At 40.6% G+C, this 16,078-nt stretch overlaps 1 protein-coding gene across 1 annotated transcript in view; it reads right to left on the reverse strand.

The window, feature by feature from the left end:
• Positions 1 to 746: 746 nt before the first annotated feature.
• Positions 747 to 16,078, reverse strand: part of LRFN2 (leucine rich repeat and fibronectin type III domain containing 2) — a 41,918-nt gene continuing 26,586 nt past the window's right edge. Inside the window, exon 2 of the mRNA XM_075497412.1 lies at positions 747 to 1,665. Coding sequence (XP_075353527.1) covers positions 747 to 1,665 — 919 coding nt within the window. The remainder of the gene's footprint in view (positions 1,666 to 16,078) is intronic.

Raw genomic sequence — 16,078 nt, forward strand, 5'->3', positions numbered from 1 at the left:
CCTTTTCGTCTGGGGGGACGAGACTGAAAACAAAAACAAAAAATGCATAAAAACGTACTTTCTGCTGTAGGGAAAAAACAACTCAAAAGCAGTAACAAGGCAAAACAGAACAGAACTCATTAAATCCCAACCAAAAGCCGACTCAACAACAAGTATTGTTCTCCCAAATGTCACAGTTAACACCGTGAGATTATGCTGAACAATTTGCTCTGATCTGTCCCTGTGGATGCCCTGTCTGCACTTCTGAGAAAGTCACCTGCAGTGACACAGACATATCCTAGCACCAGTCTTATATCCACAGAAGTGTATTTCTGTGGTTAAAAGAGAAGAAAGAGGTGCCCTTTAAAAAAAAAAAAAAAACAAACAAAAAAACCAAAAAAACCCCAAACCTCTTAAAATTAAATTTGCGCTGTTAAACCCCTTTTCATCCTCCTTGTTTAATCTTGTGTGACGGTTCACCAAGAGTCTGAGTAACTTTGGAAAGCAATGCTAAATACAACTAGCAAATTCCTTGAAACATTCACACATGGTTTAGTTGGGGCCAGACAAGAATGGTGCCATACGTGCCTATTCACATTTCATGACCTTCCTTCTCTTTTAGTATCCCTGTTACTTATTTGTTTACCTATCTTTTTGGCCAGTACAACTGAAAACGTTTCCTCCCCACTCTTTCCAATGCATGGCCCTGCAGCAAACCACGCTTTATAACACATGAGGGGAGAAGAAGAGGGGGGAGACACTGATATTTACACTGTGCTTTCCATCACCCACTCTGAGCTCCCAAAAGTCCCTTTTGCCCCTGTTAGGTCATTGTCATCGTACTGCAAAAGCATGCCATTCACCGAGAGGCTCCTCTTTGTCCAAATGTTTGTTATCTTTTTTGGGTAGGTGCAACATTGAGATGTGGCAAAGTCCCCCATGTCAAAAGAATGGCTACGTTTAGTTTTGCCTTCCAGAGGCAACATGAGGAGGCTGCGAAATTTGGACTCCGGCTGGCCCAGCAGTGGCTCTTTGTCCGAGTGGCGGGCCACCGTGGAAGTTCTGGAGTCTGTCATCTCCTCCTTTTTCTGACATTTCAGTTCCAGGGAGGCAAAAGCTCCCATTAGCCGGTCAATATTGTGTTTTGACCTGGAAGGAGGCCTCCACTTACTGGACAATGTGCCCTGTTCACTTTGGAGGCTATAGTCATCACAGTCGTGGCTATTTGCAGAGCTGGAGGAAGAGGAGATGCTGCTCCGCGCAGACTGACAGTTAAACTCCATAAGTTCATTTCTTACCACCACTTTGGGGTTGACTTGGGGCAAGACTCCATTTTGAACTGGTTGTGCTCCGTTTGTCTGTGAGTAGACGTTGCTGACGTTAGACATCTTCCCCTGGGAATTGTTGCAGACCTTATAGCGGACCATGAGTATTACAATGAATACCAACAGAGTTGCCACAATGATGCCTCCAATGATCAAAATCATGGTCCCACCCAGGAACTGGCTGTGCATCGACTGGCACTGAGGGTAGTCTTCTTTGGTGAAGAACTGGGCGCATCCCACAATATTGGTGGCAGTAAGGGTTGTGGCCGTGTCATCCCACATTGCCAGGACACAGAGGTCATAGCCTGTTCCAGAAACAAGGTTGTTTACAACAAAGGCTTTGTTTGTAGCTGGAATCATCCTTTAAGAAAAAGAAAGAAAAAAAAAAGAAAAAAAATTGGTTACTCTTGATGCTAAGGGAAAAGAGAGGAGAACAGACGTAAGAACAGTGTGGTGTTTACTGTTCTGGTTCGGGGCACTGGCAGAGAGGAGTCAGAGCCATAAAATTTAAACAAGCATTCAAGCTTCCCAGCTCCTGTGGGTCCAACATCCCAGCATTCAGTAACACACAAGTTTTGAGGGCCATCTCTCAAATGTGCAATAAAGAGAATAAGAAAAAGCAGACCACACTATTCTCGGTTTTTTTTTTTCCTCCTCACTTGCATCTGTCCTAATCCTAAATATATTCAAACCTGAACAAATAACTCAGAAAAAAAAAATGTGCAATATGTGCCTGGAAAGAGCAGTTCTTTCTGAGTGTGCAAAAGACCCTTGCACCTGCTGAGTCTGAACCCGGCAGTTGTCACATTGCTTCGCGGGTGCCTGAACATTTACTGGGTAACATCAGCAGGTTGCTTACCTTGTGAAGACAAGGGGCTACATTTAGTTTTCTCATTCCCTGAGAATGCAAGGCAGACAGCCACTTCTCTCTCTTTCTCCACTCCCCTACCTTGTTTCCCCATCCTCCTACTCCCCACTGCGGAAAATATCTCCTAGAAATGCAGCTATCTATCGTCGTCTTTGCCAGAAATTTCTCCCAGCAACCACCTTCCTCTGTGTGAGTGAAAAAGAAATACTGCCATTGGCAGTATGGGCTGTGAAAATGTGAGGAGAGGTAGGCAGATGCAGGGATGGAAACAAGAAGGTTTCTTTAACATAAAAAATTCTACTCAAATACAAATCCATTTTAAAAACCCAAATAGCTAGGCCCAAGCTGTGCTCCAAGTTTGGATATTATTCTTCGCTGCCACAAAACTTAAGCAGTCATTTGAACTCATGCAATATTAGAGCATCACTAGCATTCAAAATTAGCAGATGGGAATGAATGTGGTCTACCCCCACTTCGAAGTGGTGAAAATGGCAGCACGTTAGTGGAATACAGTGGAGTATTCCGCCAGATTCGGTGCCTGGTGGGTAGCCAAGAATAAAACCAAAGAGATACCCCATGCATGTTTCTTTTAACTTCCACATAACAGGCTTGAGTGAGAATAAAAAGCTGAAATTAAAACCAGCCCATTCTGACTGAGAGCTGCAGATCTTCAGCACCAGCAACCAGGGAGCCCTACAGGCACTTACACCACGCAGCAAGCTGGTGTGACTGTCATTGGGATGGTAAGGCCTGGCCAGAGGAAAAAGGCATACTCCTTGTGGGAGAGCCAGGCTTTCTTAGCCTCAAATCGTCATCACAGCTAGCATAAATTGCAGCTCTGCAGAGGCCCTTCTGTGCGGTGGGAGGAAACAGAGAAGCAGCAGCGTCAAGGCACTGCAAAGATGAGCTTCTGATCATCTTTGCATTTATGCATTCGCGCCACTTACGCAGCCTTTCAGTTCTGGCCACAGGCCAGGATGTGGCTCCCTTTTTAAAAAGCAGACAAACACGCAAAAAAATTCTGGAAGGAAAAGAAATATTGGTGAGAGACACCTGGAATATAAACATCACCTGGCAGGTTTACTCAATGTTATATTTGAGATTCTTGGCACATTTATCATCCTAATGGAGGTGTTCTGCACAGACATAGATGAGCTAATCAGAATGAGCCGAGAGGTCATAAAGCAGCCCTCCTGGAAAACTCCAGATACAGTTGCTAAAATGGTTTCTAATAGTCAAAATGATTGGTCACAAGTTATTTCTAATTGCTCTCCTCTCCCTGGGGCTCTGAGAACAACACACCACTGGCCACAGCAGCTGGGGCAATGCCTTCACTCTATTGAATTGTTCAAGGAATTTCATATGCACACACCAAAGATGATATATGGAATAACAGAATATTATTGATCTTCAAACATATTGTTGTGGTTTAGCCCCAGCTGGCAACCTAGCCCCACACAGCCGCTCGCTCACTCCCCCCTCACTGGGATGGGGGAGAGAATCAGAAGAGTAAAAGTGAGAGAACTCATGGGCTGAGATAAAGACAGTTCAATAGGTAAAGCAAAAGCCATGCATGCGAGCAAAGCAAAACAAGGAATTCATTCACTGCTTCCCATGGGCAGGCAGGTGTTCAGCCATCTCCAGGAAAGCAGGGCTCCATCACACGTAACGGTTACTTGGGAAGACAAACGCCATCACTCCAAATGTCCCCCCTTCCTCCTTCTTCCCCAGCTTTATATACTGAGCATGACGTCATGTGGTATGGAATAGCCCTTTGGTCAGTTTGGATCAACTGTCCTGGCTGTGTCCCCTCCCAGCTTCTTCTGCACCTGGCAGAGCATGGGAAGCTGAAAAGTCCTTGACTAGTGCAGCAATAACTAAAACATCCCTGTATTAACCACGCTGTTTTCAGTACAAATCCAAAACATAGCCCCATACCAGCCACTATAAAGAAAATTAACTCTATCTCAGCTGAAACCAGGACACGTATGATCTTCAAACTCTTGAAAAGTTTCACCAATTGCTTCATATCTCCTTCCGTATCCCCTACTGCTATACTCCACTTTCCACCATCACTCCCAGCCACGTGCTTAAAAAATTTTACAGTGCATAAGTCCTTCAGAAATTATTTCACTGTGAAACCTCATTACAAACAAGTAGTACTGTTAGCAGAAAGAATAGTCAGCCCTGTAAACTGGGTCTTGGACTTGGGTCATAACTCTCGAAAAACAGAGCTATAGCATCATCTGTTACAGTGGTTCCTTTTGCTTTGCACTGGTGAAACACAGACAGACCTCTATATTCTTTCCAAGCAAACAACTGGGTTTACATAGTATATAGCTTTGCACATATCTTACACATATAGAAATACAGTTTTTCAGCCTAACACACTATGCCGATTTATATAGAGTGAACACTGATAACTTCAATAGTTTACAACTTGTTTTCTTCAAATACAATTACACACAAGCTTCCAAGGAAATGTAACTGCCTGGAATATTTAAAGGACTGGCAGGTAGCAATAGTGGCATGAAATGTAAAGCCAGGCCATTTTTAATTGTACAGCAGTGAGTCCACAACCAGTCCTGAAGCTTGGCCAGGTTAACTATACTAAAACTTGCCATAAAAGCTCATCTTAGCCTTTAAAAGAAATTGAGTCATTTCTAAACTCAATCAGTCTTGGAAGCTACAGCTGTGATAATATTGGGACTAATAATAGCTTTATAAAAGATCACACTTGCAATCCCAATTATGGAAAAAGCAATCAACTTTCCATATACATCTAAAATGAAGAATTCTGGATGTTTCCGTAAATAAACTTCAAATTTTCTTGTAAAATATTCAAATTAATGTTATTGTAAAGGAACAGCTGAGCATAGGAATAAGCACCGAGTTCAAGAGTACTAGGAGTTAAGTAATTAATCTCAGACTCAGTTTTCTAGCTTTCAGGGAAGACAATCTTGTTTTCATGAAGTTGCCAAACTGTAAGAGTATTTTGGCATTTCTCCATGCTTTAGCCCACCCTCCCCAAACATACTGCCAGTCAGCTATGATGGATGACATCTCTTAACGTTCCCCACACCTACAATCAATGCAGACACATTTTCACTCTAGGATATTGATGACTCTTTGATCATCCCCAACACGGGTAGCTGCAAGATGCCACTTCAGTCTTTGCTTTGCTGCCTAACAGGGGGAGTCTCTTCATGGCTGTTCTGTACAGCTAGCACCATTAATCACGGACCACCATGCCCTGCCATTGGGACTCAATAGCTAGGAGCTGCCACCAAACTAAAAGGGGTCACTAAAACTATGTCTAGGCAGAGATCGTGCAAGGCTTTGTTCAGTCAACTCATCAGCTAAACACAGAAAATTGGTCCAGGTAGCAAGATTCTATAACCTGGTTCACTGGAGATCAAAAACAGCTTTTGAAAGTTGTTAGCTTTTGAAACTCAGAAGATCCTAGTGCTCACTTGTTAGCCCTCAGATAGCAAATATACATAATTGCAGCAGTATCTCGAGGCAAGGAGCCTGATATTGTCCACTTGCTCTTCAGGGCAGTGTGATCTTGCAGAGATGCTTCTTATCACAAAGAGGAATAAAGATCTAAATTTGATACTATCCTTTCTTTAGGGAAAAAAAGAGTAACAGTTGACTAACTGCAAGAGGAGATCAACTTGCAAAACACTTGTTTATTTTTAAACTAATGGTAGGTTATGATAGCTTTTAATGTGTACAGTTTAAGGTGCCCTGGAACAGTGAGGACTGGGAAAGCAAATGAATACTCAAATATGTTAACAGTGTAAGTGTAAATGTAGTCCTAGCTAAGACAACAAGAAATTTGAAAATCTCCTTACGGAAATTTCACTGTCCAGATATGTAAGACACAGTAATTTCTGTCTTTCTCCTCTGGTTTATTTTCCTTGGGGTAGGAGGAGCAAGCAAATCTCCTCCACATTGGTGCCAGGATTTTGTTACCTGGTTCTTAAACTAGTTTCTGAATACTGTCTGAAGATCAAAATACCCCAAGGAAAACTATTCATATAAGAACATGGTTCTGATGTCTCTGAAAATCTTGTCTCTAAGGAATGAAATGAGCATAGAGGTCTTACAACTGACCTTCTTAATTTACAAAAAAGCCCTTTTCTCTCACCCTTTGGCACAATAGCATCACTTATTGGAAGAGGAGGAGATCTATGGCCAGGATTGGGGCATGGCATAAGCGTCTGAAATAGAACAGCAATAGACAGAGGCTCCTATGAGAGTTTTTGTGTGATGAAGGGCTATGAAGCTGAGATGAAAGCTTACAGGGCTTTTGCAAACAATACATTCCCTTCAGTCCATGGAGATTTATGTCTCATTTTGTGAAAACACCAAAATGAGACCATGAGACCCTTTTTAAAAAAAGGAAGGATAGTGCTAGCACCCTTCTTTAAAGTCAACCTTATTTTCTACCGCCACCACTAAAAAGTCCTTGTTATGTCCTTGTAGACACAACATACGGCAAGCAAGCAATTTTGTAATTACTCAATTCAGTGTGTGGTGATATTAAGAAAATTAGCAAATAAATTACTTAGAAATGCAGGAGAAAAAGGTTTGATGTAGACTTCACTCAATCCCAGATGCAAGTGAGCACTGAAGCTTGCAGGGAGTGAACTGTGCTGAGAATTTAGGAGACCTGAGTTTTATTCTCTACTTTACCAGCTACACTGATATCAGGCTCTACTTTATCAGTAACTCTCAGTTCCTGAGAAATCATTTTGCTGTATTGTAAGTCTCCTCATTTATAAAATGGGGATAATGCCAGCAATCTCCTTTCAAAAGAGGCCTGTAGTGTATGGAAGGAAATTAGTAGATATTATGATTACACTGTAATATACAAACGGGTTCTTTTCTTCTTTGTAGCACTAGGGATTAGCAGGAGTGAACTGCTGGTTAATACTGTGGTTATGCAAAACAGATGAATTAGAGGAAAGACAGATTAGGATAATTGGCTAGGCAATTCTGTTCCTTTTCTCCATCCCAAGAGGGGTATGATACCATCTAGTTTTAGCCTGAAACTGCTTTAATCACAGAACTTGCAGGGAGCTGTTAAGGCAATTCCTTTGGGAAGGCACTTGCAGCTCCCAAGACTTTTATACTGACCTGCTAGACTATGTTGCTTTTCTCATGGTCCTTTTTTTGTATTATCCAGGGCTATATACTATCTATATTGCAATACGATTTCTCCTTTTGAAGGGAATGCTAGGAGTTTAAAATGGGAAGTCACGCTTATTTATTAAATGCTTGTGTCTGAGAAAAAAAAAAAAAGCCTAATTGCTTGGGTGTGAATTTTCTAAGCTGCTCAACCCAAACTCTTCCTGTAACTTTCTATGTCTACATGCTATGTCCCAGGGCAGACACCTCACAAGAAATGGTTCATGTCTCTGCTGGTAAATTCTCTTTACTTCCAGAGTGACTTCAGAAAGCTGTATATCAAAAATAGCCCTTGGAATATTAACTTCTGAACCATGCTGGAAAAAGTATGCAAGGAACTGTACCAAGACATTAACAGTATAGATGATGGGGTTCTGGTGCGTGGGAATGTTTCTATGCCCTCATTAATTTACCAGCACAGCTGTAGCCTATACACTAATTATGAAGCAACTGCTAAACAGTAGTGCTAAACATTGTCACTATGCACTATAGTTTGTGATGAAGAGGGGAAAAGGAAGAGGAAGAGGGGTGCCAAGGTGAATTAGGTGCCAAGGTGAAAGTTAGTTAGCACACTAACTTTCCTGTATAGTAATGCCTTAGTGTGAAAATATCAATCTCACTGTACATTCCTATTCTTAAGCTTCCTCTTACATAAAGTTGAATTCACATAAGTGCAAAATATTACCCTGATTGCTCTCAGAACCAGAAATCGATCCGGAAAAGCCTAACACTGGAATCTGACCAATTTGCATTTTTCAGTGAAAATCTCAAGTCAAAAATGTTCATTTATTTAATCAATAACTTTGTCCCTTATTTTAAAATCTTTGGTGTTTTTCCTTTGTTCCAGTTTCACAGGTAATTCTGAAAAAAATGATGACTCCAGCTAATCTTCCTTTAAAGTATTGTAGAAGGGTCTGATAGAGCCCAACTTTTCAGCTGGAGTGTCCACCTTCAGTCCCAGTGGGATTAAAGTGGGATGGTACGAAAGAGGAGAGGGAAAGTATCAATGGTGACATACTGGAGAAAGACTGGCTAAAGAGCATGTAAAAAGAGTGGGTAATCAGAGGATGGAGTTCATTGCCTGAAGAAGGACCACATAAAGTATCCTTTAAAGCCTGGTGGATGTAGCTCAATGGCACACAGATCTTACTTCTTACCAGACAGAGATAGTAATGAGGTGTTATTTCATTGAGCACAGGTAAGGAAAGAAGAAGGAAGAGAAGTCTGAAGTGAGGGAGAATGCAAGAAGAAATGAGGATAATGAACATTGGTGGTTCTGGCAGTGTCAGAGCAGCAGAAAATGATAGAAAGACAAACAGGTTCATAGCAGCCTTTGGCAGGACAGTATCAGGTATGTGGCTACCATCAAAATGATGGAAGTCCAGGTGGCCACCAAATGGGGACCAAGATCACAAAAACAGTTCAATATATGGTTGAGTGCAATCAAACATAGGTGAAGATCTTTCAGCAAAAACAAGACAATTAGAAAGATAGTGAAGTGAACCAAGGCAGTGCAAAGAGTTTAGATGGTGGAGAGAGATTAAGAAGGCTGGAGAAAAGGGCAAAAAAAGATCAGAGGAAGACTAGAAGGATCTAAATTGCAGTGAAAATGTCACACGTGATGTATTGCCTGGGAGCAAGAGCAAGTACTTGACAAATTTGGACTGCACAGTTGGCATTCTTCTCTGCTGCCAACTTTTGTAATTTCCTTGAAAGTTTTATGGTATATACTGTTGTCATTTTTTTTTGCTGTGTTTTTATCCCAGAAAGCCCCAGTTTCTGCAGTCATGGAATGAAAGTAGAATCTAAAACGTTATTAAAAATTAAGTAAGCTAACAATGGAGATTAATTTCTGACCCTTCAAATTTCCAGAAAAGCCCTTGAATATATATCTTCAGATCATCCTAAAGCCTCAGGAATCAAAAAACAAATACAAAGTATGAAGTATATTACTGTGTGAGATCTCACAGTCTTTTGGTGCCTGATTCAAGATTTTTTAATCTAAGAATCTGAGAAAGACAGAGACCTACTGTGACCTGCATCTCGAAAAAATGACAGTTGTATTTCTGGTGTCCTGGGAAAAAAGATAGTTGTTAGTATTAGCAACAGGGCGTAATTCTTCTGTCAGTCATGCCAACATAAGGAAATGTCAGATAATACCAGGAGGTAGCCAGACTTGTTCAGTAAACACTAACTCAACCCAGCATGAATAATTTCCTGCATTTTTTATTTTATTAGTTTTTTGGGGGTTTATGACATACAATCATAATTTTGCCTTCAGATGGAACATTTATTATTAAACACAAATCCCTTCCTGCTTTTCTGAATCTTGTCTCCTCATCACTCATGCATCCAGCTGCCCTTCAGAGAATCTATCTTGTCAAATACGCATAGTACATATCATTTTATTATTATTTCCTAATTTGCTTATGCTCTTTTCTGATCATTTGGAAAAGTGGGGTGGGAGGTGGGGAAGAGAAAACAGAGCCAAAAGCAATTGATACGTCTGTCACAAGATGGTGAGCCAGGGAGATACTGATAATGAATATATCCCCTGTGCTACATGGGAAAGGAAAAAAACCAAACAGTAAATTAAACTACTAGCTCAGAGAATATAAATTTCTGGTGATATCTGATAGGCTGCTGAATGGTGTCCCCTGGGAATGCACTGAAGTCATTCAGCAGGTGACAGAACAAAGCATAGGCTTCTAGGGGACATTTCTGCACAAGGTTGAGAAAGGGGAACCTTGGTATAAGGTATTCTGTTCCCCTCCATTAGCCATTGGTCTAGGAGGAAATGCTCTTCTCTCTATTATTCCCAACCAGATTCTTGCAAACAATAGGGAGCCACAGGCAGGCAGAACTGGTGAGGCACTTCTGGATGAATGAAGACCACCAGCACCATCCCATAAAGGCCTGAATCAATGAAGGTGCTCAGTTCAGCTGTCCAGCTGCAAGCTACTGCACTGGGACAACCTCATTTTGGTTAATGTCGGTAGGACAATACAAAATTAGACTTTCAAGCTCCTTGATCTATGCTATAATTTCTTTCACGTGGACATGACAGCAGCAGGCATTTAGTGCCCTGATCATTAAATTTTGCCTTTAAAGGGAATGCAGGCGTACCCTAGGAACAATTGACAGCACAAAAGATAAATCCAGTTACACCCAAGCTATTCAGCTACACGCAGAACACCTTTCACCTCAATATATCTGAGATACTAACTGCCTCGGAAAAAAAATCCTCACGCTAATTCAAATCCAACTAAAACATATTTAAGCTCATTAGCAGAGTAATTGAAAGCCCACACAATATTTCTGTTAGTAAATGTGAAGCTGAAGTATTTACAGAAAGAATGCATAGCCATACTAATAAATTCACTCTGTATCATGTTAATGTAGAGTTAGAAAGCTATCATAATTCACAGCAATGTTTCAAAAAGCCAGACAGTAAATCTGAAATTAATAAAAAAATATCTAAAGTCAGTAAGTTATTCTACTGGTAGTCACAACAACACGTTACAACTACCCCATTTCTAAAGATGGGAAGAGATAAAAGTTATCCATGAAAGGTGTGTTCAAGTCATCAGGCAGAGTGTGGGACCTGGGACACTCTTCCCAGTTTTTTACAGACAAATGGCCCATCCACTTGGTTAAAGTGTTATGCTTATTCTCTCTGACTCAAGTAATTTTGAACACTTTTATGCAGAGTCACCAGAAAAAGACTTTTTACACCAGAAAAGTCATCCTACCAGACCAATAGAGGTTTTCAGAAGAGAAGCAACATTAGAATTAATAAGCACATTTAGGAGCTCAGAGGAAATCAATTTGCAAAAGGGATTCTGCTATTTTTCTGGCAGAACACAGCTGTGAGATTCATCTATATGCTGTCCTTTCTTGAGAGTTACAAGTGGGGCTTTCCACTTTTTTCTAGGCAGTGAAATCTGTGCAAATTATAATGACAGGATCAAAGAGAGCTGACTGGGATCCTATAGTGGTTGACAGCTGCCCATCCCCTTTTTCTGTAAGAGCTCATGTGAGCTGAGGTGAAGAGGAGGATCTTCAATGACTTACTAGCAATTTCATTCATGCTTCCTACATAGAGCACTTATGCTAGGTGGCAACTCATATGTCTTGCAGAAACACTGTGACCTATCACACAGGCTAATTTTACATCTGGAAGGTTGTGCTGGAATGACAAAACTCCAGGCACTGCTTGAAGTTATGTTCGCTGTGTTTTGTAATTGACTGGTCAAAGCAAACTCCAGTATGCTGTTTCAGGCTCTTCTGTCACAAAATATTTGTGCACTGGTGGGAGAAGTGTGGTGCCAGCTAACAGCTGACAGGACTATTCTAACTATTCCAACCAAAAGAAAGAGTGTTATCAAGTGAATTGGAGGTCTTGCTACCCATAGAAACTGTGTATACACTGATATATCAGTCTGTATAAAAAAGTGTTTCAACATCATTTTAAGACACAATATATGAGTTATTAAAAAGTTTAATCACATATCATGTAAGTGTTCCCCCACCTCAGTGACTGAATTTGTTGTGGATAGTCTCAAGAGATCAGGAAAGGTTACCTGCCAGAATCTCGAGCATCTCTCTCATTATGAAGTTGAAAAAAAAAGTTTAATTCCTAGTGGAGAGAAAGGGAGAACTGCATTTACCAATTCTCCAAAAATGAGCTAAAGAAATATCAACTCACCAAAGATACAGCCAGACTATACCTATATTCAGAGAAGAACATAGCCACGATTTAGAAACATGAAAAGCTGTTTATTTGGAGAGATTTTTGCCATCACAGGCAGATTGAAAAGCAAGCAGAAAAACTGTAAGATTGAGGACCCAACCCTCTAGCCTCTCAGCAAACACTGGAAAAACCTCTTACTATCTAAAATGGATACAGTAGAATTGCTTGCTTCTTGTAAATTAAGAAAACTTATTGAAAAACAATAAGGGAAAGTCTGAATAACAAACTTTTAGTATCAATTATCAAGCTTTTAGTTTCTGAGTTAGAAGAGGGAGAAAATCTTTTGTAACAAAAATCTCTGTGAAACACGCACAACAATGCACGAGGTAAAGAGAACCGGGATGATTCAGGGTGACTTTTGCAATAACATCGGGAAAAAAAAGTGTTTTTTTCAATTGCATAATGAGAACACGGGGTGCAAAAATCAGTAATGGTCAAAAGCATTGTCTCCTAGGGGGGTGGGGTGGGGGAAGCAGAAAAAAAAAAGCAGCATAGGTACATAATAAAAACATTTCCTAAGGCAGAGGTTTGACATTTTGCCACTTTCTGGGTATTGCATATAAAACAAAGGAAAAGGACGGCTAGAAGGACTAGATAGGCTAAAAAGACATGGAGACATTGAATTTCAGAATGCTCTACAAAAGGCCAGAACACAGTTACATCTTTTCAGTTTGTGATACCAAAATTAGATAAAAGCATTTCTCAGTAACCAGAGACACCCTGCTTCTTTCAAAGCTGAGCCTGGACTGAAACCATACTGTGTGAAGAGTGACAAATATATTACTGAAAAGGAAAGTAAAATCCACCCAGTAAGAAAACAAGTTTTAATTTATAATGACCCCAGGAAGAAGAAAAGGAGAAGTCAGTGATAGATTTCAATAGTAGCATGATACTATCACCTAGAAATATGTTCCTCTGCTAAAGGATCTTAGGCAAGTGTCGCAGATTTCTAGTACATGAACGAAGTGTACTAAAAAGTCATCTACTAGTTCCTTACGTGTTACAAATGAGACCCAGAAAACTGAAGGAAACTGACATGAGTCATCTGATAGGCTAATGGCATGGCCCAAAACCTGAATGTAAGGAGTCCAGAACCCCAGGCTGTGCATCCCAATAGTGAACCCATTGCAAAGAGGAAAGCATGAGCAGTGTTTATTGGATTTTCTTCTTCCAAGTACTAGCCATATACCTTGCAAATACGTATTTGGCCCTCCTCATGTTATTTCTCACTCACAGAAAGTACACAGAAGGTTTGGAAGTACTTGGAAAGGAATTAAATCCTACTTTTAAGCAAGGTTACCTATTAAATGAGTTCACAAATATAAGACTGTTCAAATTTGATGTCTGCCTTTTATTTCAGAGAACCACAACTGATTTGTTTAGGTTTGATGGTGTAACATTAAGAGACTAGAATTTCTTCTCCTGTTTCAACTTCTCCAATTTATTAAATCTTTACCTGGCTCCTGAGATTTACCCACTTACAGCTTAAGTTACGCAGTTTTGCTGAATATGGTTTTAGGATCAAACAGATTCAGACAATGAACAGCTGATCAGCAAGTTAATAAGCTTTCACATGAAAACCAACTACAACAAATGCTATGTATGCCATCAGTCTGTTGATATAGTCACATCCAGATCTGCTAAATTTATTACTTCTTTACCATGATTAATTAGTAGTCGTCATACGTGAAGGTTTTTGTAGTCATGGATATTTCATTGTCCACCAGTAGAACAAAAGCTTCTAGATGTTATAGGCATCCATATGAGGTCATTACAAATAACAGAAAACAGCTTGTGAAAAATTTCATTGAAAAACTCTATAAATACTGTGGAATCATATGTGTAAGAGTGGCCTGTACTGTTGAAAGCGAAATGAAAGAATGGATTTTTCTTTATCTTTGCTTGAAAAACATTCAAAGCGGTGAGTAATGAAGGAAGAGACTGGCAGATTGCTCTGCTCTGCAGAGTTTCAAGTGTAAAGCGTGCAAAACTGTCTCTTCTTCACTGGGTAAAATCTTCTCTGAGCTTTCCTGCTGTAACTCCAGGTAGCATAAGTAAGTAGGACATGCAAAAATGACCCTGAGAGCTAAAAAAGGAGAGCATGGAATAAAATGCAAATCAAATACACAATGATACTAAACCCACAATTTTTGCCTGCTTGGAGAATATAGAATCATTTGTCACCTCTACTATAAGACAAGGGAGTGCTGTCCTCATCCTGTCAAAACGAGCAGTAGTAGAAATTTGCCAAATGTTCATTGATATTTAGGAGCAAAAAAGATGAGCTGAACATAGATTCATAACATCAAGCAGCATCAAAACCTCAGCGTGACCCCTCTGAAAAGACTGAGTCAAAAGCCAGACTCTATCATTCCTAGAAAGGAGGGTAAAATAAATACTCTAAAAATATCATTGCATAGAAGTGTAAGATTCCAGGCTTCTTGGAAAGTGCAGCCAGCACTGCATTCTAGGATACGTTAGTTCTATGACTGTTTTCCCATACATATATTTATCAAGAGTATTATCAATAAGGATATTCAAATTAACGTTTCTAATAGCCAGTGTAATCCTTCAGAGGAAACTTAAGCATGTCTCTCCTTAACCGCTATATGGGCTGGGAGAGTTCCTTACATCTGCAGTCAAGAAAGAACAAAATCTGTTGCCCTCAGTAAAGCATTTTCCCTTCTTTTCTCAATAAATGGTCACCCCAGAAGCATTGGAGTGCAGCTCAGAGTGTATGAGCAAGGGGGTAAAGTAGGCAAGAACTTTACTCCCTTATGAAGTCCTGCAAAACTGTGCTCCACTAGCAGAACTGCTGATTTTGGCTTCTCTGCAGTGGGCTGGGTTGGGAGGAGTCCTAAACTTGCCTCTACACCACTTGATACACAGCTGCTGGGCTCCAAGTTCCCTTCTCTAAATGATGATTGAGTCCCCTTTCTAGGTTGCACCAAGACAGTGCTGTCCACGTGACGTGTGGAATTTGGGTAGGCACTACCATCAGTCTGTGGCAGGACTTCAGCAAGACACAGTGTCTGTCTTTTTGACTGAGGAGAGAATGAGGGCTAGACTTGAGCATCTTGACTGATGAGATGACCTTTCCTACTCTCTTGCAGGGGAAGTCAGCCAGCTTTGGAGAGAAGGGATTTATATTTTTTTTTTAAGTTTAATTTTCTTCCTTACTTCTCTGCCTCACCAAAATGATAGGAGGGAGAGTCGCCAGTGGAAGAAATGAAGCTGCAAACCTGCTGAACAGCAACTCTGACTAAACAAGAGGGGAGGATGTGGCCTGTACCCAGGAGTCTATAAGAAGAATGCCCACATTTCCCCCAAAAGATGTAGCAAAAGAAGCAAAATGGGAATGGTCTAACAAGAGCTGTCTTTTGCCCTTAACGTCTGCTTTGGATCTGCCTTTCTTTCCACAGTCCCTGCAGACATCTCAAGCAGAACATACCCCTGTTTCATTCCTTATGCCTTTCCCAGCAGATCATAAAGGTAAGAAAAATCCCATGTCCAAGTACCTCAAGGGCTTTTTATCTACTTTAAGATTCAGGATTGCTTTCAGAAAAGACATTTAGGGTGTAATCCTTTCCTGGCCATCTGCACACTGTCTTTGCAGGTGTGTATTTGTACTATCCCCCCACATTCAGTGCAAATCTTTTTCCTAGACCTGACTTGGGAAATATCGGCCCTACTGTGATGGTGCCACAAATCATTATTTGGTGATTGACAAGTGCTACATTCAGGGATGAAGTGGAGATAGCTGTGGCACTGCAGAAAACTTCTACGAGCTGCTGCCTTTTACATAACTTGGAGAAGTTACTATCTAGTGTGCCTCGTGGGCAGATTAAAATTAACTTATCTCAGCCAACAGAAACTACAGACAGAGCCAAATGATTCCGCACAATACATGTGTTTCTCTCTTCCACATTAGCCTGACTATAAGCCACAAGTCAAAGA

This window comes from Mycteria americana, chromosome 3 (genome assembly GCF_035582795.1).
Source record: "Mycteria americana isolate JAX WOST 10 ecotype Jacksonville Zoo and Gardens chromosome 3, USCA_MyAme_1.0, whole genome shotgun sequence".
Classification (NCBI taxonomy): Eukaryota; Metazoa; Chordata; class Aves; order Ciconiiformes; family Ciconiidae; genus Mycteria; species Mycteria americana.